This window comes from Passer domesticus, chromosome 1 (genome assembly GCF_036417665.1).
Source record: "Passer domesticus isolate bPasDom1 chromosome 1, bPasDom1.hap1, whole genome shotgun sequence".
NCBI lineage: Eukaryota > Metazoa > Chordata > Aves > Passeriformes > Passeridae > Passer > Passer domesticus.
In genome coordinates, this window is record NC_087474.1 from 24,844,668 (window position 1) to 24,870,045 (window position 25,378).

At 37.1% G+C, this 25,378-nt stretch overlaps 1 protein-coding gene across 5 annotated transcripts in view; it reads left to right on the forward strand.

Annotated features, from left to right (window-relative positions):
- Positions 1-25,378, forward strand: part of UMAD1 (UBAP1-MVB12-associated (UMA) domain containing 1) — a 105,810-nt gene that overhangs the window by 56,349 nt on the left and 24,083 nt on the right. For 4 of the 5 annotated variants that reach the window (XM_064411052.1, XM_064411062.1, XM_064411081.1 and 1 more), the window contains exons 3-4: positions 4,116-4,201; positions 20,941-22,687. In XM_064411052.1, the coding sequence (XP_064267122.1) occupies positions 4,116-4,201; positions 20,941-21,198 (344 nt within the window). In that variant the 3' untranslated portion in view covers positions 21,199-22,687. Of the gene's footprint in view, positions 1-4,115; positions 4,202-20,940; positions 22,688-25,378 lie in introns of those variants that run through there. The other variant, XR_010357075.1, reaches the window with a different exon arrangement.

Consider the following 25,378-nt stretch of genomic DNA (forward strand, 5'->3'; position numbering starts at 1 on the left):
ACTTTCTTTTCAAACTTTAAATATTTTCCCACTGGTAAGGAAGGGAGTATTTTACAGCAATGAGCATGATTGTTTTTTTCCTGATAAATTTTCCCAGTACTGTACTGCATATTACAGATTATGCTGCTGATATTTAAACCATATTACATTTCATGAAGTGCCCTCCATTTCTAATTCTTATAGACTTCAAACAGTATACATAATTTTTTGATATATGACTTAGATTTATTTTCTAGAGGAGTTTTATGACTGAAATTTACACAATGCTTAAACCAAGGAATATATGAGCCACAATCTAAGTGGTTTTTAAATTAAGTAATATTGTCTTTTATCCCCTGATTAAAATACAGCTTTAAAGTTGCTCTAGTTCAAACAAATTAATTCAAGAAATCTTATGGCCTATATTTTTACAGGAGTCTAGTCTAGGTGATTACCATGGTCCTTCTGCCCTTATCTGTGAACATATTTGCAGTTCGATAAATTTCAGTTCTGATGAAAGAACTGAAATGGGGGTCCTTTCCACTAAGGTCATGGGGGGGCCCTTTATGGGGGGCCTTTCCACTAAGGTCATGTATTTGTGATCTTTCTTCAGAGCCAGATTTCAGTTGCTTAGTTTGGCAAAAATATGGTGGTATACCTATTTACATCAAAATTTTGTAAGAGAACTTGTTTGGGGGTGGGTTTCTCCCATTGTTTGGAGGGGAGGGTTGATTGGTTGTTTGTGGGCTTTCCCCAGTCAAAAGCTATCAACTAAAATGTTTGAAGTGCACAAAAGGACCCACCCAAAGTTCCTGTACCCAAAGGTCTGTGCTCTCATGGATGTCTGTCTGTCTGGTGTTTGGCATCATCCATCCCCCTTCCTCACATAGTGGTAGCTGGGAAGGAAGAGGAGATAGCAGGATTGCAGAGGAGAAGATGAAAACCCAGACTAGAGAAAAGCATTTTAAAGGCTGAGCCTGAAGACAAACTATGACTTCCACTTAAGGAAAGAGATCAGACTGTAAGTCAATGGGAAACCAAGGCAAGCTAAACCAAAAAAGAAAAAAAAAAAAAAAAGGGGGGGGGGGTGTGGCTAAACATGATGAGTCAGCTATGGCAAGCTAGATAGGGTTGAGAATTGATAGGGCTAGAGAGGCATGTCACAGTTAATTAATTATTTGGGCCACTAGAAATAAGGATGACTAATTGGCTGAATATTTGAGCTAGGAACCAGTGAAAAAAGTACACTGAAAATACCAATTTATCTGGAAAAATAGTCCATCCTACTGGATGTCTTAGACAGTTTGGTGTCTTTGGCAGCTGCCTATCACTGCTTTAACTCCATTAACTCAAATAATAAAAGTCTGTACAAAGAGTCATGGCTTATACTTGCAGGACCATATGCCTGAAAATTTGGCAAGATGTTGGGATTTCCCCTTTTTTTTTAACAAAAAAAAAAATTCTGCATTGAAGTGTAGTTTCACAAAGGCACTTTGAATTGTGAAACAATACAGGTGTTCCTATATTGAGCTTGTGAATTTTGGGAGCTGGATGACAAAGTTAAGTAAAAAATTTCATTTATCTCTAAATGAATTGTTCTTATTCTTCCTTTCTTATGAGCATTTATGACCTTTTGGTCCTGATTACAAACCAAGACTCTTTTCATCTTAAGGAAACCTAATCGCAGGAAAAAAGTATATTCTGGATAGCATTGACACATATGCATTGGGTTTTTCTTAATGTGTTGTTTCATGCAAAAACTTTGGAATGCTTTCTCTGGAATAGTTTGTAAAGACAAGGAGTAGCCTGTTGGTTCCTGTGTTTATTGAACCCCTGCTGTAACTTTTTCAGTATGTTTATGCAAACACCCAGCTTCACCCAGTGCGTCCCATTGGTAGTGGCTGCCCGCACAGCTCTGCCCTTACACGCTTGGTGAGTCCTTGTGCAGCTCACTGCAGTCCCCTAGCACCTTCACAAGTCTTCATCACACAGCTAAGCTCCCTGATCTAGGGAAAGGGTATCCTGTGGAGCGTTTCCTCCTGCACTGGTCATGGAATGTAGGACTAGAAGGGAACACAAAAAGGTCATTCATCTTCCTTGTCTTGGCATGATTGAATCCATTCACAACAGATGTTTCCTCAACCCATCTCTGAAGCCCTTTGGAGATTAACCACTGTTAAGAGAAACTGTTTTGCTAGGTTGTTCAAAGTGCTGAAGTAGCCTTACTCTTGGAGAAACTGATCTAGCCTAAATTTGGTACAATTTAAATCTGTTTGCAGTCTCATCCACAGCAAGTGTACCAAAAATACACCTTAGTGCCCTCTTCCTGTATCTGTTAACCACTTTTACACCTCCCTAAGGAAGGGTGCATTTACAAAGCTTATAATAATTTTTGTTTGCAGGCCTCTACTTCATTACAAATGTAAACTAATTGTTTAACATTCATGATTTTCATGATTGTTATTTACCTCGTTATCTTATAGGTGCTTACAAATTGTGTTTTTCAAGGCAGTGGGAGTAGAATGGAAGATTAACTGAATCCCCATCTCCTTTGTTCTCCCACACCCCTTTTTTTTTCATCACTCTTGTGAATACAAGAGTTCTTTAATACAAGTTCTTTGGAGGATTTTATGTAGAGTATTACTAAATTACTAAGAAGCATCTTTCAACTCCAGAAGAGGCCTTGGAAAGTGTAGACATTAATGAAATTAATAGGCATCAAAGACCTGTGACAAAGATGATGATGATGATGATTCTCTGCATACACTGCTAGGAATAATACTTGGGTATTAAAAGAAGATACACAAATTAGATATTAGTGCTTGTTTTCGTAAAAAACTTCACGAAATATTGCATTGTGCTTGAGGGATCTGACCAGTCAGAGCTGGGGGGCCGTGACAGTATGGAACGAACATGCATGGACCTGAGTGTCATTGGCTTTTCAGCCTAACTGGGCATGGACAGAAGCTGGCTACTGTTTCCAAAGGCTTCTGCCTGGTGTGTCGTAAACCTCTGGAGAAAATTGAACAAAGGACCCAGAACCAATGTTTTAGCAAAGAAGTTAAACTACAGTAACTTGAACCCTTTTATTTTGAATTGATGTTGCAGGACTCTTTTAAAGATACAGACTTCCAAAATATGCCATTACAGAAAGCAGTATGAATTCAAATAAAAATAAAACCAAAATTATGTAACTAAATCTTTAATCTTTGTCAGTTGTCTGCTCTTATAACTAATTACTGACTAGTACTAACAGCAGAAGAAGATAATCTGCAAAATCTTTACAACTTCTGGTACACTCCTCCATTGACAAAGAAAACTGGAGAAGATAGGATAGGTAGACGTTTGTTTTGCAACACCTGAGAAAGAAATTTTGGTTTGGTTTTGTTTTGTTTTTTTACTACCTCTACCTTTTTAATAAAATTGATAATGTACCTTCTGTCTTAAAAATAAATGTGAAAGTAAACTGTCTCTAGCTTATTGCTGTGATCTGCCCATCTTTAGACCAGTACCAGCTGCAGCTTTTGGATAGACTGAGTTGTGATTTGGTAAAATCCTGGGCAGAGGTAGTCCCGTGTGTGCAATGGGAGGAGATTAGTACCCAGCCTGCCAAGCAGTCTTTGTCCCCATACAGTCAAAACCAGGACATTTCTCAGAATGCTTTGTGTCTCTCTCTGCACTCATGCACAGATATCAACTGTGTGGAAATGAGGCTAAGAATGGGACAGAGTAACAGTGCTTCTAGCCTGACATTGGATTGGGATGTGATGGATGTGCACCTGGTATCTCCTTTCCACTACACAGTCACACTGCTGTGTTCCCTTTGATAATTGTTAGAACCTAATAGTCCCAAAAATAGGGGCCATCCTTTCTCCCCTTTTCCCTCAAGAATTTTTTACTTTAAATAATTGATACAGATTTGTTCCCAGGTTTTGCAGATCACTTGTCAATGTTTTTGTCTTTATGTTCAAAATTTCTCAGTTCTCTCATTTTTTCTCATGTTCAAAATTGTAAATGTAGCAAGAGAGTCCCCTTTCTCAGGGTATAATTTGATTTTAGACTGAAGAGGTTTTCTTACTTAAAATATGAAGGATTTCAGTGATTTTAAAGGTTGTTTTTTTTTTTGACTTTGGTAGGTGACACAGCTGATGATCAAAGTAGAGACTCAAAGGATAAAACTTCATTTCCAGAGACCAGACCGATGTACAGTCCGCCTTCACAGGTAGGAGACTTTTTCCTTATGCACACATGGTGAAACTTCCATAGCAGTTCATTTAAGAAACATGAATGTCCTGCAGAAGGTGATTTCACCACATTCACATCTTCCATTGGCTGAGTCACTCTCAGCTTTCCTTGTCATCTATTATAAAAGCAGCACTGCTATTAATTAGATGGCAGTAATAGGAAGCCCACTGCTGTGGATTTGAAAAGGAAATAGTAGAAGTCTGGTATTGCTGGATATCTTATTTTTATACTTGAGTTGTGCAAGCATGAAACTGTAGCTAGAATGTTCATGAATTGTATAGAAGCATGAGTGTGGTGAGTAGTGATGGCAAATGTCACGCATTTACATAAACCATCTATTTCCACAACTACCATTATGAGTAAGATGTAAACATGTTAGTGTAATAGACTGTCCTTACTGTGTGTTTCCTTTCTGTTTCTCTACTGTGTGGCTCTAAATATGAACTTATTTTTCTTTGTTATATTTGATATTTGATGCATGTTTACAGGTAAGGACTTTTCAGAATATTTCTGCATATGATGTACATCTTCTCCATGTACTCTGAAAATGTTTTTGTACCAAGTATGGGCCTGTTTTCCATTGCCACACAATTTTAGACATTCGCAAGGTGACTGAAGATGTTTGGCTTGGACTTTTTGTGCTTTTGTGGTGGTTCATTTTTTTTTGCTTAACCTACCCTGTCTCTTTTTCCCATATCTCACTTTGGTACTAACACGGTCTGTCTTCTCTCTCTTTTCAATGCTGTTTCAATATTATTGCTACATTATTATTGCTAAGTCCCTTGGTATAGTAGAGGTGTGTGTGACAATTTTTCCATCTCTAAGAGTAGTTTGTGTGTATGTGTGGCCTGTAGTCTTCTTTTCTAATAAAACTGTGTTCTGTACAGAAATCTTTAATTCATCATAATTCATTACTCATTCAAGTAAAGAGTAGTTTGCCTTCTGATAATGTTAAAGTATGAATTAGTTCCAACCAATTGCAAAGTTTTAGTCTTATTTTTTGATCCACATCTGAGCCACGGTGTTTTGCAACTGAAGTCCTGCAGATCTGGGCAGTATAATTACTCGATGTTGTAGTTGTCTACTGGACAAACGTAGTTTCCCTTAATGTGATGTTCCCTTAATGTGATGGTGAACTGGCAGTTACTGCAGCCTCAGTGGTTTGTTCAGTTCTGTGGAATTTCAGGAAAAGAGGAACTTGTATTGATTTTAAGTTTCAAGAGTTAGAGAGAAGAAGCAAAGCTTTCAAAATAAAATAGCAGATACTACAGTGAAAATGGAACAAAGATATGTTTTCACCTTTCTATTAAAATACTGACATGTCTCAAAGATACTCCTATGAACTGGCTTGTGACAGAATCAGTTAAATTAAAATACAGCACTATTTAGGCAACTCATTCCAGTCTAGATTTCAGTATTTGGACTTCACATTTACTCAAAGGAATTCTCAAGTTCTCAAATTAAGTAGAATAATGGTGAATCATGGAAATTAAATGGATAATTCTGGCTATTAGGAACGTAATGTTCCTCCTTACAATGCTGAGTATATTTTTGTAAATTAGTGGGAGAATTTACCAATTTAGAGAAACTGGAAAAGCATTGTATTACATATTCAGTATGTCATAGAGACATAGCACATCAATTGAAACACTAACCTTGTTAGTATAAAACCACAAATTCTTGATAAACATAGAACAGTATGTTAAAATATAGTTGTTACTGCAAAGTGGCATCTGATATTTATCATGCAGAACTGAACAAAAGAACATTTAGTTCATCAACCGCTTCATCATTTCAGTTGCTGGAAACCTGATTTTATTTTTAAATATAAACTTTTTACTACTTATTAGATATAAACTTTGTGGAACATGAAAAGTGTTTTTGGAAATGTGATTTAAAGAAGGACGAAGCAATACTTTGTTCATGGGTTTTCAAAGGACAAATGAGGTTGAGTTTGATTTTTTGAAGAAATTATCTTCTGGGGTGTTTTTTGGTAATGGCCATCATCTTTGGAATTTCCCATTTCCTTAGGTACTATTGGACTTGTTTGCTGTACAATCACTGAATTGTCAAGTTTGTATATTTGTAAAATCTTGTGTAAATTATTTAAACAAATAAAAGTTTACATCAAGATGGTCTTGCTGCCACTAGGAATGTGTAACAGAGCCTCTTGCAAGCCCTGCCATACCTTGGTCAGGGTTGTTTCCAGCTGTCTGGATACTGCATGCCTGTTAGGGGAATTGCAGGGTGTTAGACACTGCATGGAGGAAGGGTGTTCTCAAAGGCCAACTTAAGCCCAAACATTTTGTCTTCTGCTTCAGAGAGAGGCTCCTGCTTTGAGCAAGGTCCCGTATGGAGTGTCCTCTCCATCTGCACAAGTATGGACAGGGTGTTGGGAGGGTCATCTCCTGGGCTGGTCAGTCTAGGGGGATGTGTCATTGTCCAGCAGGGTAATGAGTGCTCTGGGCCTAATCAAACATGTCTGATCCCTCTGAAGTTGCTTCAGGCTCAAGAGCTAAAAGTCACACATACATTTAAGTGCTTTTCTGGATTGGGTCCAAAATGCTCTGCAGGGCCAAGAACTTAGATTAGTCTTATTAGTGACTAAATTGGTAAATTAGTGACCATGAAATGCAAAGCTAATTTTAACTGCAAAACAATCATAATAGAAAGAGACACTATGGTTTTATTTTTTTTTATGCTTGTGATTTTTCCATTATTACTGTACAATTTCCAGATAATTCAATCTTTATCTGCTTTCATTAGGAATTTGAGGTTATAGAAAATAGCAGAATGGAAAGGTTAGCTTTGATATATGAAGAGTGCTAGAGATCTCAGTAATGTGGTGGGGTTATTTTTGATAATGAGCTATTCAATTGGTAAAGCAAATTAGTCCAACAAAGTAGTTTTGCCCTACTGTGAGAGCAGTTATGTAGCATATCTATTAGGAGACATAAAAATATTTTTGACAGATGGTATGGTTTTGAATTAGGATTTATGAAGATTATTGTATGTCTGGTGTCCAGGACACCTGGGATTATTACATTGATGTAAGAAACAACAACAAAAAAAATTCCATTTCTGATAATTGCTGCAGTGTTTTGTATCTCCCTACTGTCACCTTAAAAAGCAGTTCATGTTTATTTGATCTTGCACTTCTGGATAATCTGACACGCGCTCTTTAGCCAACAGATGTCAGCAGATTTAATGGGGGAAAACTGGACCAGTAAGTGTATTAAAATAAACCACCAAAAATGAAAGCCATCTTTAGATTTTAAATTAGGATTTTTATCTTGCTGTGTCTTTTTTTTTTTGCTTTTCCTTATAGTCCTGTTTCTCTCTCAAACACTTAATAGTTATTACCTTCTATCTAAGGAGCTTGTTATATGTTTTCTAGGGCAAGAGAGAATCCCCCAAGGGTTTGCTTAATCCATAATTATCTAATTTATATGTTGTTGTTATAGCCACTCTAATTATATACCTTGCTGTGAGTCTTATCATCTTAGAACTTAGTTTTCTTTATGAATCGTAATAGTTCTGCTATGATTCCTGTGCCATTTCTTTTCATAATTTGCTGTTAAAAGCTGAGAACACAGCAGATAGAAGTTCCTGAAGTAAATTTTAAATTATTTGTGATTTTATGCATATATAAACAGGTATGCACCATTTTAGACAAGTATCTAAATAAATTAGGAATTATTTTTTTTGTGTCTGAATTGCCATTGACTCATTAAAGTCGTCCTTTATACAGCTGCTGTGTAAAGGATTCTGCATGGATGTAAATAACAGTTTCCCTGACATCTGCTTAGGGGATGTATGAGTCAGAAAGACAGAAATACTATGAGATATAAAATATCAAGGAAGAGAAAATGAGAGTTGAGAATCCACAGAGTAGTAGAATAATAGTTTAGGGGTTTTTTACCTTTCTAGTGAAATTAACAGGTATTGCTGAAGTTGATAGGCTTTTAGAATATCCTTTAGAACAGATCAGCTGATATAATTCCAGGGTATGAATAATATTACTGTTATCTTGTTTTCTTTTTTTTTTTTTCAATTAAAATGAATTGCTTCTATCGGACCTATTATTCACTGTTTTTTCCTTAAGTCTGTCTGTCGAGATTATTTTTACAAGTTACTGGAAAAGGAGTTATTACTGATCATGCCTCTGTTCACCTGCTGACTCTTGATTTATGGTTCAGAGGGTCCCATATTTTTAAAATCACAAGAAGGGTGTTCTGGGCTAGATTTGTTGCATCCTTTTAAATTCCCTACATTTACCTTAGCGAAAGTGGTTGAAATTTCAAAATTATTGTGATCATATAATTTGTGATTAGTTTGCTCTCTTTTGACAAAATTCAGAATCTATTGAAAATTTGAAAATGTTGTTGCTTAGCTTGGCTTTTTTTTTTTTTTTGGAAGCTCTTATTAGGTAGAATTCTAGTCATGGCCTGGTTAGACTAATTGCTTGTCATATGTCATATTAACTCTAAGTTCTTCTTTTTCATATATAAAACCTGTAAAGCATGTTGGTCCATATTTTCTCTCTTCTTAATTGCGTATGTAAGCAATAATCACTTAATGAAATTATCCACTCTTAGAAGGGACTGGAATAAGACTGTTTGCAGCAAGTCATCAAGCACATACTTTTCTCTGAAAAGAGAAGCTGGTACCATCAGAAGAAAGATCTTATATTTTACTCAACTATCATGCATGATCATAAGCTGTAAGAAGTGAAGTTTTAACATTATCTTTAAATAAGAATGACTCCTGTGCAGCCGTGGCAGCTGCAATGGACATCACCTTTCTTAGCTTCCTTCATCCTTTGTGTGAATGGTAAATAGCTGGGACTTCACTGAGGAATCCATGTGCAGCCACAGATGGAAAGTGCATATGAAGTAAAGCTGTCATGTGATAAGAAAGGCACAGTATATGCTTGTGATCTTACTGAGAACAAAGTAAAAAAATTCAGCTAAAAAAAAATCAATATTGCATATTACAGCTATTACATTTTACAACTATTACATGTTACAACTATTATTGTGCAATAACATATTTACTTTGTAAAGCTTCATTATATCATAATGTTCATATTACTATCTGTTAGATAATTTACCAAAATATTTAGGAGGTCTTTTCATTCTAGGAAGATCTCCAGAACACATAGACCAGTAGGCTTTTGTCTGCCCTTACTGGACAACGGTTGGACAACTCAGGGGGAAGGGGAGGGTTTATATACACATTATATATAAATATATTAGGTATATATACATATATGAGAAAGTCTGCTCCTCATGTCATAAAGGATTAGTTGCAGTGGCCTCACAAACAACATTTTATAAACTGTGATTTGTGCAAGCTATTGACCCAGGGTCAACCAGTAAGACCCAGGGTGTCTTGCAAGACTGTCACCTTGTAGGGTTTTTCTCATTTCTGAGGTGAATAGCTGGACTTGTTTGTGTAACACAGTACACAGCTGGGGTTATTCAGATACTTAGTAATCACAGTGGCATCATTAACACTATGTCCATTGTTTGGTTGGTTTTTTTTTTTTAAGGAAAGCATTATTTTTTTAGATATAGGGAACTTGAGTGGGAATTGAGAGATGTGAATTGACGTGGTTGTCACCAACTTCCTCTCTGAACTTAGGAAACAGCTCATTTTAAAAAACGTAGTGCAGTGCTGTCTTACACTTTTCTATAGCACTTTGCAAGTGTGAAATACTGTTAAACCTTTGTGTCACTTCAGCTGTGATTTCAGTACAAGGACTGAAGAAGCCTTACAGTCTTAGAAGGTGGGACATGTCTGGCCAGCAAATACATGTAAACACAACAAATGGATTAGAGCAGCCTCCTCTCCCACAGCCCTGCCTGTGGAGCCCGGAGTCAGTGCTGCAGTCAGATTGCACAATTTGTGAGGTTTGAGCAACAGAAGACAAAATGACATCCTGTAGGGAAAGAATGACACACAGGCGTGGTATATTTTCATAATTCAGTGCCTGTAGATAGCAAAGTATATACCTACATGTAAAAAGTTCATAAAATAGTATAGTATAGCCTGATTTTCAGACATATACACCAAATGGTGATCAAGCACATCTATGCAGAAGCACACTATGCATAATTCCCTATTTAGTTTTGGCAGAGACTCACTGTATGTTTGATTTAATTGCTTGCTTATTCAGTTACATTGATTGGTTATTTGTAGCAAGAGGTGCTCAATCTAGGTGCCCAGATGTTCCCATCACATTTTTTAGCTTTTCTCTAATTTTTGGGATCTTCTGAGTAGCTAATCCCAGATAAAACTACTGATTATCCTGTATCTCTTGCCCAAATACATGTGGTTAGACTAAAAGCCAGTAATGCTGGTTCACTTTGCTGCTGTCAACAAATTGATCAGTTAGTCATCCTGCCTCTCAGAGCAAACCTTCTGGGCTTTCCCAATATTAAAATTGATCTAAAATACAATGTAGATTGTACATTACTTGATGAGACTGTGTGTGAATATGGTACAGTGATATTTACAATGTGGTGCATTAGCAGAATATAGTGGGTGAAAGACTGTTGCATAGGGCAGCTCGTTAACAATTACTCTAAACAGAAAATAAGGGAAACAATAATGTCTTTAGCTTAGATGCACTGCCATTTTCAGAGGGAAAAGAATAACCAAACATAAAACCCACCACAAATGGCAGTGGGCAGTCCATTTTAATGAAAGAGGATACGACAGGGAAATTTTCCCATTTCAGCCCAGAATGCTAATATTGGTAAGACAGGATTATGTGTCTCTACTTTCCATCAATGTTGTTTGATCCTTTTGCTGCAATGTACTTGTGCTGTAATTTTTGCCTTAGAAAAAACAAAACCGGAACTTCACAGCTCCTGTCCTTCTTGTGAGAGACTGTGCATTGGGAAGAACAGATTCAAATTTTGTTCTAAAGCACTTTTCAAAAATACAAAATAAAATATAAGTTCTTTATTTACAATTTTCTTTTCTTTGCTTCCAGAGTAATACAAATTTTAAGAATGTGTTTCTACTCTTTTAATGTGATTAATGGTACTGCTAGATAAAATCAGATCTATCTTTAAAAAAAAGTACCCTTCTTCCTTTTCATTGTGATCCAATTATTTTACATCCATAGAGAACAAGGAGACTCAAAGAGGCCACCTTATGTAAAAGAGGTGGACTGGTATTAGTTCCTTTAAAATTAATTAATTAATTAATTAATTAATTTGCCTTTCACTGCTTTAAGAGTCATGACACTTTTATTCCTGAATCTGAAAAGCCTGCTCAGTCAGTGCTGAGCACAACTCAGTCCTTTTGCTGTTTGTAGACTGGAGCTTTTACAAACTCTGGCTCCTGGTAACCTGTTTACTGAAGGTGGTGTTGACAAGTGTTCCAGTTACAGACTGTTTATGGAGGAAATTAAAGTCAAATACCCATCCTTCCTTTCTCTTACTGACCCAAATCTCTATGGAGAAAGGAGGTGGAAAGTTGTATGAGAAGATACTTGCTTAATTCATTTTTTTTGGCATTAAAATATTTTAAGTTTGTAAACAGGACACACTGCTAGTCTTGCCACGTGCTTGGAATTTAAGCAGCAGGAAAAAAACCTCAGAACACAGCATTTGGTACAGCAGTTTTTATTCATGCATCTATGTAAGAATCCTTTTAAGATCCAGGGGTTTAGTTGCTTAAAACTCTTGAAGCAACTGAGGATGATGCTCCTAGGTATTGCTGGAGGAAGACTGACCTGAGTTCACACTAGTAATTCTTTTCTGTTCCCTCTACTTATCTTCTTTTCTGAAAAGCAAATCCAAGATAATTTTCTTTTCCTTTCTTCTGATAGAAATTGTTACCCCTCTGTCTTTTTTCTCTCATTGATATTGACAATCTAGGGAGATATTTCATTGATGTTGCTGACTCCCTCAGTTACTCAAGGAGAGATTTCCTTTTTTTAAAAAAAACCCCAGACCAACAACAAAACAGCCTTCTGATCTACACTTTTCCCAGTTGCTCTAATTTGTTGAAAAATGTATTGGCTTTATTTTTGTGTGCGACTCTTTGCTAAGTATTTTCTTACTGTTTTTCTTTTTGTTTAATTGTCAAAATCACTTTTTTTTTTTGTGGACGGCTCTCTTTTGCATTCAAATCCTTGGATTTTCACACATTTAGTACAGTAATGAGAGAATGCAGTATTAGTCCTCATTTCAGGGGTTCTGCTCCATGGGCATCTACCATCTCAGAGAAGCTGTCATCTTTTTCCTACCATTGCAGGTTACCCCTGGAGCTTCTGCAGTAGCAGGGGTTGGGAACAAGAGATAGAGAGACATGAATGCAGAGACCCACTTAGTCTAAGCTTCTGCTGTTCAGGAGATCAACTTCCCAAAAGTCTTTAGGATTTTTTTTTGCTTGAAGCAGTAGAGAAAATACCACATCTTGTTGTCACTAAGTACATCGACGAAATGTAGCTGCTAAATTAAAACAAATTATTTAAATACTGTTTTTTAAATCTTTTTTTGTTTTAATTATGCTGTTGAAGTTTTATATTAAATTAATGTCTTAGTATATTCTTTGGCTATGTTTAAAGTCAGCTATCTGGATTTTGCATTACATCATGAATGAAGGTAGCAAAATAAATGTAAATGCTTTGTGCTTCTGGATGATACTGAAGTTACAAAACAAATCCATTATCAGCATTTATCAGACTTTCCTGTTCATTTTGCAATATATTGACTTGTGCTTCACTTCTGATTTGTGGTTGTGGAATGCAGTGCTGGATGTCTAGAGCTGTGTGCATTTTCAGTTACGGTTCTTCTGGCTTGCATTTCACTTACTACAGTAATTTTCATTAACTTTTTAATCTTCCAGCACACATGCTACAGAAAAAAAAAGAAAAAAAAATCTGGCCTTGTTAATAACATTTCCTGGCAGTGCCAGAAGCACAATATACTAAATATTGTTTGTGTTGCTTATTATGTTGAGGTCTTTGCTATGAATAGCTTGCATAGTACTTTGAGGGAACAGAGGATCTAGATAAACTGTTCCTTGTTAAACCCACACCCCTGTCTCTCTTCTAAGATAATTTTTATTACAATAATCGTGTTGCAGAGGGGACTGCACTGTAAACATGGTGCCCTAAAAGTCAGGGGCCTCCAGAGAGAAATGGGGAGGCAGCAGCAAGGAAAGGAACCCTGCTATTGAAGGGGCATAAGTGTTGATACAGGTCTTCAATTATCAGACCCAACAGTGGTGAAATTAGCTGGGATAGAAGGAAAGATAAGAGCATAATTACTTTATTTAATGGTGGGAAATTAAGCCTTATAATTTGTAATTAAGCTTTAGAATTTTTTTTTGTAGTTTCCCATTATAGATGCCCACTTTTGAGATGTTTTGGTTCTTTGTCTTCAAACAATTACTGAATGAAATAAATAATAGGACTTAGGAATAAAGGAATAAAAGTAGGAAGTAGAAATAAAAATATCATTATACAATTTTGGTTATATTAAATTCAATATATTTACTAAATTTATCACTGACTCCCCTCAAAATATTTCCTGTGATGTATTGTTATAGGGAATTGAGTAAAACCAGAACTTTCAACTTGTTCTGGTTTGAATTTGCAAAATTGGCAACGAAGAAAATCAGGGTTTTTTTTCTAGGATGACAAAACAAGGTAGTTGGTTGTGGAACTTTAGAATACTTTTCAGGGTGGAATTACATTTTATAAGTTCTCATAAATAAAACTCATGGGCATCTCTAGTATTTATGAGGATTATTAAGAAAAATAGGTCTGTTTCTGGGAAAAAACATATTTTTTTACAGAAAGTGTAATTTTTTTTACCTTAACACACTTTAACCATGGAACATTCAGAATATCCAGAGTTCAAATGGCAACCTTGCAGTTCTCCCCTTGTACAGAGATTAACAGTTTTATGGCTGTTTGAGAGGGTAAGAATCACATCTAATTACAGCAAGCGTATTCTGCATTCACACTATAGAATTGTTCTAGTAATTACACTTTTCCAATTGCTTTAATGCCAGTAAGGATTCAGAAATGTACATCAGTATTGATACTGAAAGTATGGTTTAGCAAAAATTTCCCTGCTGTTCTTTGCAGGCCAAGATACTATGTGAGGAGCTTTGCTGTACTAAAGAAAAACTATAGAATGTCAGAGCCTCTTTTCATTGTTTCTTTAGAATATTTTTCTTTAAGATTTCAGTGACATTAACCTCACCTTGATTCCATTCTAGTTAGGAAACAGCTGAAAAGCATGCTCTAGAGGAGAAAGAAAAATACCTAAAATGCTTGTAAAAACTAGTTTAAATATTCTTAAACTCTTATTTTAAAAATTGGTTCTATTTTACTCTGAATAGCGGTATTGATAAACTTGTACAGGTAGCAGGAGGTCTTTAAGAAAGACAAATTGCTGCTGTATTACAAAATAAGTTTCATAAGAAGCTTGGAAGCAAGAGCCCAAAGCAAATGGGAAAGCTGATTTCCACGGAGAACCATTCTTGCTTTTAAAAGCCTTTCCAAGGACTCAGTGTTAACCCAAACCTTCCAGCCTGTAGGTCTGCCCTCCTGCAGCCCCTGAGAGCACCAGTCCTGGGCCACTGTTACAGTCCCAGACACTGCATTTCTGCTAAGCTAGCGAGCAAGCAACCAGAAGAAATTTGGATATAGCAACAAGCTACTGCAAGGTCTCCAGCACTTCTTACATCTAATTTTGCTCTCCCAGCTAAGAATAGATTTTCTCTTGAGTCTCTGGAGGGGAGGGCTGATTAAAATTTTGAGTGAATCTTGAAAGAATAGCAGCTCTCATTATTCACGTGTGGTTTTCTGAAACCACAGGGCATCTGTATTGTGATTGTCCAGGTGGGTTTGTTCCTTTCTTACAGTCCTGTAAGGATGCAGGTCACATACTTACTGGTGTGTTGGGGTGGTTTTGTGTTCAGGTTTTGGGTTAGGGGTTCTGTGGTACTTTGAAATTATCATGTTGTGCACTTTCCCTACCACCAGCAAGTTTTTACTGATCCTGCTTCCATCAGAAGGAATTTTGGACATCAGAAAGAATTTCTTCACAGAAGGGATTGTTAAAATTGGAATGGACTGCCCAGAGTGGTGATGGAGTCATGATCCCTGGAGGTGTTTAAGGAAAGCCTGGATGTGGCACTCAGTGCCATGGTCTGGTTGACAAGGTGGTGTTTGCCCATAGGTTGGACTCAATGATCCCAGAGGTCTTTTCCAACCTAATTGCTTCTGTGATTCTGTTCTCCCAGGTTAAATTTTGGAATGCAAACCTTGTGAGTAATTTTTCTTTCTTCCTCTGTTCATCTTTGTCATTACCATATTTATTTGAAAAATGAATTGTTGTCATCAATGGGGATACTCATTCCGGAAGTCCCACAGATTTTTTAAGGATGTCCAGTGAGTGCCCTAAAGCATCAACCAAAACACATTGGAAGAACAATCCCCTATGACAATTTCCATTTCTAGATATGTAAGTAACTACTGCATAGTGCTAAATAAATTCTAGATACCTTATGATTCACTATTTCCAGGAATACCATGAAGTTGCCTGAAATAAATATAATTCTTTACCATCAGTCACATAGCAGGTATCTGTCATAAGTATTATATTGCTGGATATTTACTAAATATTTTGGAAGACTGAAGGTACTGTTTCTTTATCGAGGCTATTTTTAAAAGACAAATATATCTGTTTCTGTAAAAAAAATACCCTGTTTTTTACAGAAAGTGTAATTTTTTCTTAATTAATCACTTTTGATAGAAAACCTTTTTCAAGGGTTTGGCTGATAATAATGCTGGCACTAATCTTTGATTCTCCTTCAGAGCACTGTAAATCCAGCTTCTCAGTACATTGTAAAATGTGCAGTTTTTCTTCCTTATGAGACTCTTGGCAAACTGTGGTTAATACAAAAACATGCAGCAAATTAGATGTTTTTAAAAACAGCTGAGAAACATCTTTTAACAAAGAGAAAAAAGGAATAATTTACTTTAGAGGGTAGTTTTACACTTTGTTAGTTTCAAAACAACATGGTTTTTTCAGAGCACAGTTACTATCTGGTGGCCAGCTACTATATATATTTACATAGTGTTTATTTTCTCCCTGTTGTTTTTGATTGCAAACCAAGAGTACAGAAGCCACCTTGCTTGTTTGAATTAAATTTTATTTTCATCCTTATGTAATTGTTACTAATTTTTTGACTCCTTGGTGTATGGTGAAATGTAAATCAGTGATCTTCTCGGTCCATTCAATTAATGTTTCTCATAATGGGATTGTGTGTCATAGCATTTGGCAGTGCTTAGTTTAGCTAATGTCCAGATAATATGCTCTGAATGCATTGTACTCTGGCTAAGTAAGTTAGGCATTTCAGTAGAAACCAGTGTGACTAATGTGCAATATCAAATTCTCTAGGACTTGCAGTTCTATATATGCTGGAAGAATGCATGCATAAAGCATGAGCCATTTCATAACCTTGACCTCGGCTGCATCACAGCATTCTGTGCTGGTGTTTGTGCTGGAAGTGACCTCAGCACCCATGGGTCACTGATGTTCTCCAGCAGAGTCTCCAGTTCTTCACACATTACCTGAAAGCCTGCAGGGGAGGTCGGCTTCAGCAAGGCCTTTTCACTCATGTGGGCTCTCCGGCATATGGATGAAATACATCTTAGCCCATTTAAAGGATATCTTCATGTTTTGGAAGTACAGAAACATGTCTTGTTTGATTGGGTCTTGCACAGGAGGCCAACATCTAAATATCACTACAGGAATGCTCAGAAACAGCTCTGCATAGCAGAGGGCAACAACTGCCTGTGATGATGGCTCTAGGCAGAACTGAAAAATTACTTCTTGTTACCTGAATTCTTCAAGATGGGAACTTTTTTCTTCATATAAAAGTAATAAAGTAATATAAAATAATATAAAGTAATATAAAATGTGATTTCTTATGAAAGAAAAAGGGAATGCAAACTTTTAAAGATCATTAAAAATAACTGTTTTCATGGGAGAGACAATAATGGATTAAATGTGAAACTGAAAGAGAAAATCTAGACTCCATTTTCATTTATGTGGTGAACTGATCTTGTCATATTAGGCCCAAGACCTTCTCATGAGGGGTTTAGTCAACTAAAACCCAAAGATCACTGGAATTAAGATAAGATCATGGCATTTGTTAAACTGACCTGACACTTTCCTTTGTTTCTGGCTTACCAGTGCTATGTTTATGTCAACCATTTTGGGCTTTCTTTCTGATACTGTTTTGACTATTCAGATAGTAGCATAACCTCTTAAGACTGTTAAGAACCTCACTGACAGTATGCAGAGATTGAGTTTGGTAAAATGATGCTTTCACAGTAAAATAATTCTAACATAATTCATCCTTCCTCACTTCAGTCTTGCTTTCAGCTATGGAGTGGGACTTGAGAGTTAGCAAAGCTGTCCTTGCTCCATCACTGTCAGTATATTCTATCTGCCATGTACAGAAAGGGTTTTAATTTCTGGGTCTGCCCATTTAGCACCATTCTAACAAATGTAAGGTTTATGGAGGAAAAAAGATCCAAGATGTTTTGTTCTTGCTCTGACTTTTTTACCCCTCTTTGAAGTTAATTTTGCCACGTGATGGTCTAATTTGCATTGTAAATTGTGTTCACCCAGCTTGGAGGACAATTATGATATAAACAGGTGTTCATAAAAGTATAATTTGCCAATCAAAATAAACATTAGATTCTAGGGATTTCTGATTATCATCTGAATGATGGGAATAGGACAGTGAGTAAGGGATCATTTTCCCCTGAAATGTGGAAGGGGAGGGAGGCAGAAAGGTCTTTGAAGATCTAGTTTAATTGATTCCTAAATATAACCTAGTTTTTAGCTGGGGCTCTCTGGCTTCCCTTCAGAATATGGCAATGATGAAAGACAAGCAAATACCAGGACCTCAATAAATGATCCACAAGTTCTTTCTTTCAAGAGGGAATATAAAAAATTCATGCAGAGTAGAAATTAAAAGAAGTTTTTTAAGTTTACAGCAGCAACAAATTAAAGGACTCACCTGAAGTGTTGTGGGGCATTCTTTCAGATAAATATTAACGTAAATAAATGTTCTGTCTGTTTGGCAGTGTTCTTAGCAAGATAATATATCTGTACCAGAAGATGTTTATGACTTCTGTTCTAATGCATACCTTGGGCCCTGGCAAGAAGGAAGACTTCTCTCAAAATGTTAGCAATGAGCAGCCATAGAAGCTGCTCTTAAAGGGAGAGCTGATTGGAGATAACTGTGCTGATTAGAAAAGTACAAGGGGTTTTAGTGTTTTTCCTGAACTTACAGACTTCCAGTATTATTGCCCATGTTTTTTTGCTCACAGCTTGGAAAGCTGGAATAGGAGAACTATACAGGCTACCTTCCTGACTTCTCTGCTGGCTGTCCTATTTTCCCTGTTCTGGTACCAGAATCAGTAAGGAAAGCTAAAAGAAATCTTTTCTATCAGCTGTTGTCTCTGCTGTTGCATGTAGCTTTCTGAAGAGCTGTTAACTACATCTAAAAATGTAGAACTGAGAAAAGGAAAGCCAGGGAATTAAAGACATATCTGTAAACTGTAGCTGTGGGAATTCTGTAGTAACAGCCATACCAGTATTACAATTGCATGGAGAATGTTGCTCCTCTTGTGTATTGGATCATAACCAGTAAGGTTAGTAGCTATATGTAGCAGTCACTCCTTTTAATAAACTTCTTAACCTTCAGAAATTTTACATTATTATCCTGTGACATGATAGTAAGAGATCTTGGGAAGTTTATCTTAAGCCTTAGGTTTAAAATCATTGTGAGTATGAACAGAAGCTTCGAGGTGAGGGCCCCTTTCAGTGCAGCACCACTCACTAACCTTGTGTCCCAGCAGGCTGTGGAGGAGCACGTGTCCTCTGCCACCCAAGACAGCGCTGGCTGTGGCACAGACTGGCGAGGTTGCGTGTGTCACTGTTGACTCGTTCTTGGCAGCTTAATAGAAGGTTTAACATTGGATTATCAGTCCTACCAGATGAAATGATGGGTTGTGTAAGGAATGACTAGTGCTCAGGTTGTGTTCAAGGCAAAGCCAGTCCTTTCTTTGGGAAGAAGATGGAGTTTCTTTTCCCTGGGCTAAATGCTCTGGGCAAGAAAACAAAGCACCCACCACCACCCCACCCTCCAAACTGTTGTTCTGTCAGACAACAATGCCCTCAGGTTCTCTGGAAAAGCCATGATGTGTGGTATTCAACTTTAGCACAGGCAGATCCTTGAGCAGCACAACACCCCTAAAAATCATGGATGCAAGCAACCTCCACATGACTGGACCCATTTCACTCTTAGGATCAAGTGAATACCAAATTAGTGTTTCAAGCCTTCAGTGCTCTTCCTGCCCTAATAGCTTTGTAAACTTCGGAGTTTTCTAGCTGAAGTGTGGACTTCATCAAAGTCAGAAATTCCTGTCTGTTTTCATGGTTTTGACATGACTTGTTAAGCACTTTCGAACATGTTACCGAATATTTCTGTATGTGTGCTGATAGAAATCCTTATAACAAATATCTTGCTCCTAGAGATCACAGAATCATTGAGTAGTTTGGTTTGGAAGGAACCTTAAAGATCTTTCCAACACCCAACTCCCCTGCCAGGGACACCTTCCACTAGACCAGGTTGCTCAAAGCCTGTTACCAGGAACATCATTACGGGTGCCTAATGAGAGGTATCAGCTTGTATAGGATTTTTTTGCTATAAACAGTAAAAAAAATTACATTTGATTTCTAGAGGCAAAGTAAATAGTATTTTCTTTGTTCTTAAAATGGCAAAAGTATCAGGATAAACACTTAGTAAGATCATATTGGTAGGTCAGGATCAAAGCTTGCAAGTCTATTGTGTCCAACATTATTCTCTAAATTTTGTTAACTACTTCTGTATGGTAAGTTTTTATATTTCCTTTTTGGTTTTGGTTCTTGGGTTGTTGGTGGTGTTTTTTTAAAGTTTTAACTTTGTTTTTCTATAAAGAACATATTTGGTACTGCATATATTTCCTTATATAATAGAACTACCAGCTAGTCATGCAATTCTATTTCACACTGGAAAGCAACATCATTAATCCTTTGAAATAACTGGGATAGGACAGTTCTTAATCATAAAAGTCATGCTTTTCTTGGACAACTTCTGGAAAGGCACAGGGGGAACAAAAGATGGAGCTTCATCAGTTTATGGAAGGAATTGTATGAAGTAATTTCCCCTAAACAAGACTGAACATAATGGCAAAAAGTCCTGTGAGCACAGTAATGTTGGGTAGCCTGACTGAGTTCAATAAATGTTTGGACAGCATTCTCAGGCACATGGTGTGACTCTTGGGGTGTTCTGTGCAGGGTCAGGAGTTGGACTCAATGATCCTAATTTCTCTTCCAACTCAGCATATTCTGTGTTTGTGTGATCTCAGTAATCATTACAGAGTCTTATTTTTGTTTTAGCCTTAATTCTGGTGGATCTGAACCAAATAATTATATCAACATGTATTTGAACATTAAGAAGTGCTATTTTAGATCTACCTAAACTGAACTCTGAAACTCCTTTTATTTGTTTGGGGTTTTTTTGTTTCATTTTGTTAGTAGTTCCTTGTGGTTCTAAGTAAAAAGCCAAGCTGCCTGATTTGTAGTGTGTAAATTTCTGTTCTTCTGTTCTCTTTAGATAAATACAGGGCAGCGGTCACAGTTGACTGTATCAAGCACAGAGATGGGAAATCAAAGGAGTCAGACTTTGGAAAGCAGCCCTTTCATGTCAGACCTCCTGAGCGATGTCCCCTTTGCCCTCGCACCACATGTGCTAGCAGTGCAGGGCACCCACAGCGACGTTCCTGACCGACTGCTCACCTACGACATCAATGAGAATCTATCAAGATTTTGGTATGACTTCACACTTGAAAATTCAGTGCTTTGTGATCCGTAATGTTCTCTCTATCTTTTCTGCCTTTGTCAAGGAATAAGTCTTAAATTGAAGATAAAGACTTACTTCAATTGACTTAATATTTTGGGGGCCTGCCGCTGGTATATCAAAGGGATTATTATTCACAACTGTGATATATTTCTTAGCTTTAAGTGAACTACAACTTAGTACATTAAATATTGCATTTATTTCCAAAGAAATCAAGCCTCAGTAGGAGACTGGCTGCTGGTATCTACTTCCAGTAGGTAGGCTGCAGACACAAACATTTCATGACTTTAAGAGGAAGTCTATGTCTCAACTGTTTTGTTATTTCAATTAGTTACAAAACACATAGATCCTGTTACACATATTAAGATCACCTCTTGATTTTGTACAGATAGAAACCAATATTAATGCTAATGCAGTGCTGCTCTGCACTACTGGACAGAGAGCTTTTCAGTGAAACCAAGTTTTAAAACTCAGAGTTAATGACAAGCCCTTAAGTAATCATTAGACTTAATAGAATTGGTTAAACTTACCAATTTCAAAGTGAAAACCAGTTGCTTCCTTCCCTTTTCCAGTAGATGGTATTTTGTCTGTCTCATTTTGTGCCTGCCTGGAGAAGTTGTCCCCGCCTGCCTGTTGGCTGCTGTTTGTTCTCATTACCACATGTGTTCCTGATTTATATACAGATCAGCTTTTCCATTTTAACCTCTTTGCCCCCTGAAGAAGGAAATCTCAGGACACGTACTTTTAATGGTCACACCCTTCTTTTTTTAATTTGTGTGCCAGAGGTACAGATGGCAATGTTTAACAACAGGAAAACATTACATTGTTTCTTATCCAACTAAATTAAACTGCTAAATGCCTGAGCACACATTCTCACAGACCACTGTGTCCCCACTCACAAGCTTTGAGCATGTTTTTACCAGCTAAGACCAGAGCTGCTGCTCCACTGGCAACAGCTCTCTGATGTCACATCACAATTTGTGATGAATGTGTGACCTGTGGCACACACTTTTTTTCTGTCTTGCGGTACAATATATAGATTGTGCTAAATGTTGGTGGATATTTTCCTGTATTTTTTATGCTCTTACACTCTTGTGGTAGCTTAAAGTACAAATATTTTCAGACTTGGATCTTCTTACAGTATTTGAGATAAATACTGTGAAATGATGAAGAAATTACATTGTGAATATATCTTAGGTTGTTAAATATTCATGATTTAGATTTTTTTAAATGTGCATATTTTATATTTTTGACAGCTATGTTCTTAAATGTTTTGAAGGTATTGTTTCAAGGGGAGTATCTTTGCTGCACTCAAATAAAAAAGCCAAGTAATAATGAGTTATTTTTTATATGTGAGAGTTAATATGTGGTTTCACCTATATTGTTTACTACAGCTCTGACCATTCAGCTTTCATGGGAACTTGAACTTGGAAATTCAATTTGAAAATCTTTTCAGTGTCATTTAAAAATTAGTGTCCTTCTAATAAAATATATCACACTCTCATCTGATGGATTCTGTGTGCTGTGTTGGTGACTTGCAGTGGTTTAGGTGGCATCCATGACAGTGCTTGGAGAATAGTGTGGCTGGGAGCTGGGGAGTACCCAGGTACTCAGGCCTCATAGAAGGAAGAATTAATTTTATTAGGTTGTTCAGAACTGTTTTGTTTTCCGAGTTTTTTAGTTAACACATAACCAAAGCACTAATACTATACTATAAAATAATAATTTTAATTATTATTTTATATCCAGCAGTTAAAAAATTAATCATTCTACAAATAGCATGTTTCCATTCAAGCTGTCCGTTTTGAATCTGAAATGTTTCTGCAGCTCAGCTGGTCTCGAAGCAGAGCTGTAAAGCACTGTTGAAGACCAAACAAACTCACAATACTGGTTCTTTATTTGCTAGCTGACTTGGTATGTAATTTTTTGCTATAATTTTTTGCCTAAAGTTAAACAATTTATCTAAAATAATTACATCTTGTCAGATTTGAGCTCTGTTGCACTCACAGGTGTCCTTTCAAAAGGAAAGGAGCAGCAAAGGAGAGTAGGGGGGAGATTGTATTCACCATGATGAGAAACATGGGCAGTAGGTTTAAACATTTGGTCTTCATCCTTAATTGTCTCCTGTAAAGGGTAAAATTTACACCCAGCAAAGTACCACTAATGAGCAAGGGTACTGGAAATGTATCTCCTGACTGCCCTCTCTTTAGCAGAACCTGGGGCTCAAACCTCTCCCTTGCTTGAGAACATCCCTAAAATTGGATTGATGCCTTTTGACACATGTTCAAAGGTAAATCAAGGAACAACTGCATCCAAAGCAGCCTGACAGAAGGCTGACTTGGAGATGGTCCCTACAGACAACTCCCCCCTGGTGACAAAGTCAGAGATGGAACCTGACACTGTGTCCAGCAGGTCAGTCGAGGCAGTGGTTACAGATCCAGTTTCTGCTGTAAAGTGTGATCCAAACCCTGATATGACATCAGCAAATACACACGTGTGTGGTCACAGAGGGTTTCACCCTAGAGCACCTACAGGAGAAATACAAAGAGTATATTCACCACAGCAATTACAGTATCTCAAAATAACACAGTTTATAGCTTTTTTAGCTGGAGAACCTGTTATTTTCACAAAAGCACTAAAGCAGCCTCCTGGGCAAGATGAGCGGGTTGTTCTGAACAATAGCATAAAACTGGAGCTTGAGAAACTGCCCTCCTGCCCACAACCATCCTTCTATTATGACACGATAATTCATCTTGCTTTGGGTTTTCTCTGCTCAGCCTAGTGACTAGGGAGAGGAACCAGAAGTGCAACTCCTAGGGGTAACTCCTTCCCTTCCTGAGTAACTGCAACTCTTCTACTGATGACAGGGCCATTCCAGATTAACCGGATTTCTTTTTGAAGCCAGAGACTGTACAACAACAAAGAAGCAGAATATCCTCCTCAAATTCCAAAGGTAGACTCCTGTTTGGTGCTGTAGGAAGACAAAGGTTTAGTAAGCCAAGCTGAGTTCATTCAGCCTACCCTGCTGTGCTGCAACTTTTCATCAACATTAAGCCTAACTTTCTGTAACAAGCTCACAAAATTACAAAGCATGTGTGTTAGGCCAGACTTCTTCCCATCAATATGTCAAATTCCTTAAACTAAGAAAAAAATTAACTTCTTGTATCCATTGAAACTGTGTTCTTTCTTTACCAGTAGATATTTTTGTACTTAGAGTCTCCTAGAGAACTACTACCTCTTCTTTTCAATGTCCTTCTGGGAGATGAGTTCCCACAGACCCTTCCTTGGCTGTCCTGCCTGAATCACAGCCATGGAAACTGAATGAAGTGCAGATGGTAAGAATATGATGACGCTATCATACTGGTGATCTGAATCAGGACATAAATCAGTATCATGTCCCATAGTCCTTTTGTGTACATGTAGTAGACAGCACAATAGTGTCTAATGCCTCTGTATATTAGTAATGGGAGATTAACAGTGGATCACGTACTTGTTTGAACATTTTGGAAGAGATACTTCTTTTTAGTCTGCAGCCTTCCATGCAGTATTCTTTCTAAATTGTGTTTTACTCCAAAAAACAGTCAGTGAATATTCATTTAAAGTTTACTTTCTGATGCTGTATCAGAGTAGCTCAAAGAGCTTTGTTGTATCACAGCTCAGTGTTTTCTCCTTTCTACAGAAGCAAAAGTCTGGCTGTATGGTTCATAAAATAAATCAGAAGTTGTAAAGCTTTCAGCAGGTTATGATGAGATGTTGGAGAATCCTTTTTTTAATTCTGTAGCAAAAGAGAGAATCTGGTGATGGAAGTGGAAGTTATGGTGACCCCAGAAGGATGCAGCAGCTGTAGACCAGAGACAAGAGAGGGCTTAGTTCTGCTAGCCAATTCAATTCACTTTTCCTTGCTGCAAAGATAAAATAAACTCTTGAGATCAAAGATCTAATTTACAAGGCTGTCCTCTCAAGTCAGTTGACACATGTACTTCAATAACAGAACATGAAAGAAACTGCTCACAAGCAAACAAAAAAAAAGATGAGCCTTGATTATAAACATCCTTCATCCAACTCTTTGTGGCTATCAGCATTATGGTTAGAGTAGCCTCTCACATCCAAATGTTCATGTAAGTGTTCTGGGAGGTCAGCTTTGAGCATCCATCTAAATCTCACTGGAAAAGAAGCAGATGGGCTCAGAAAACAA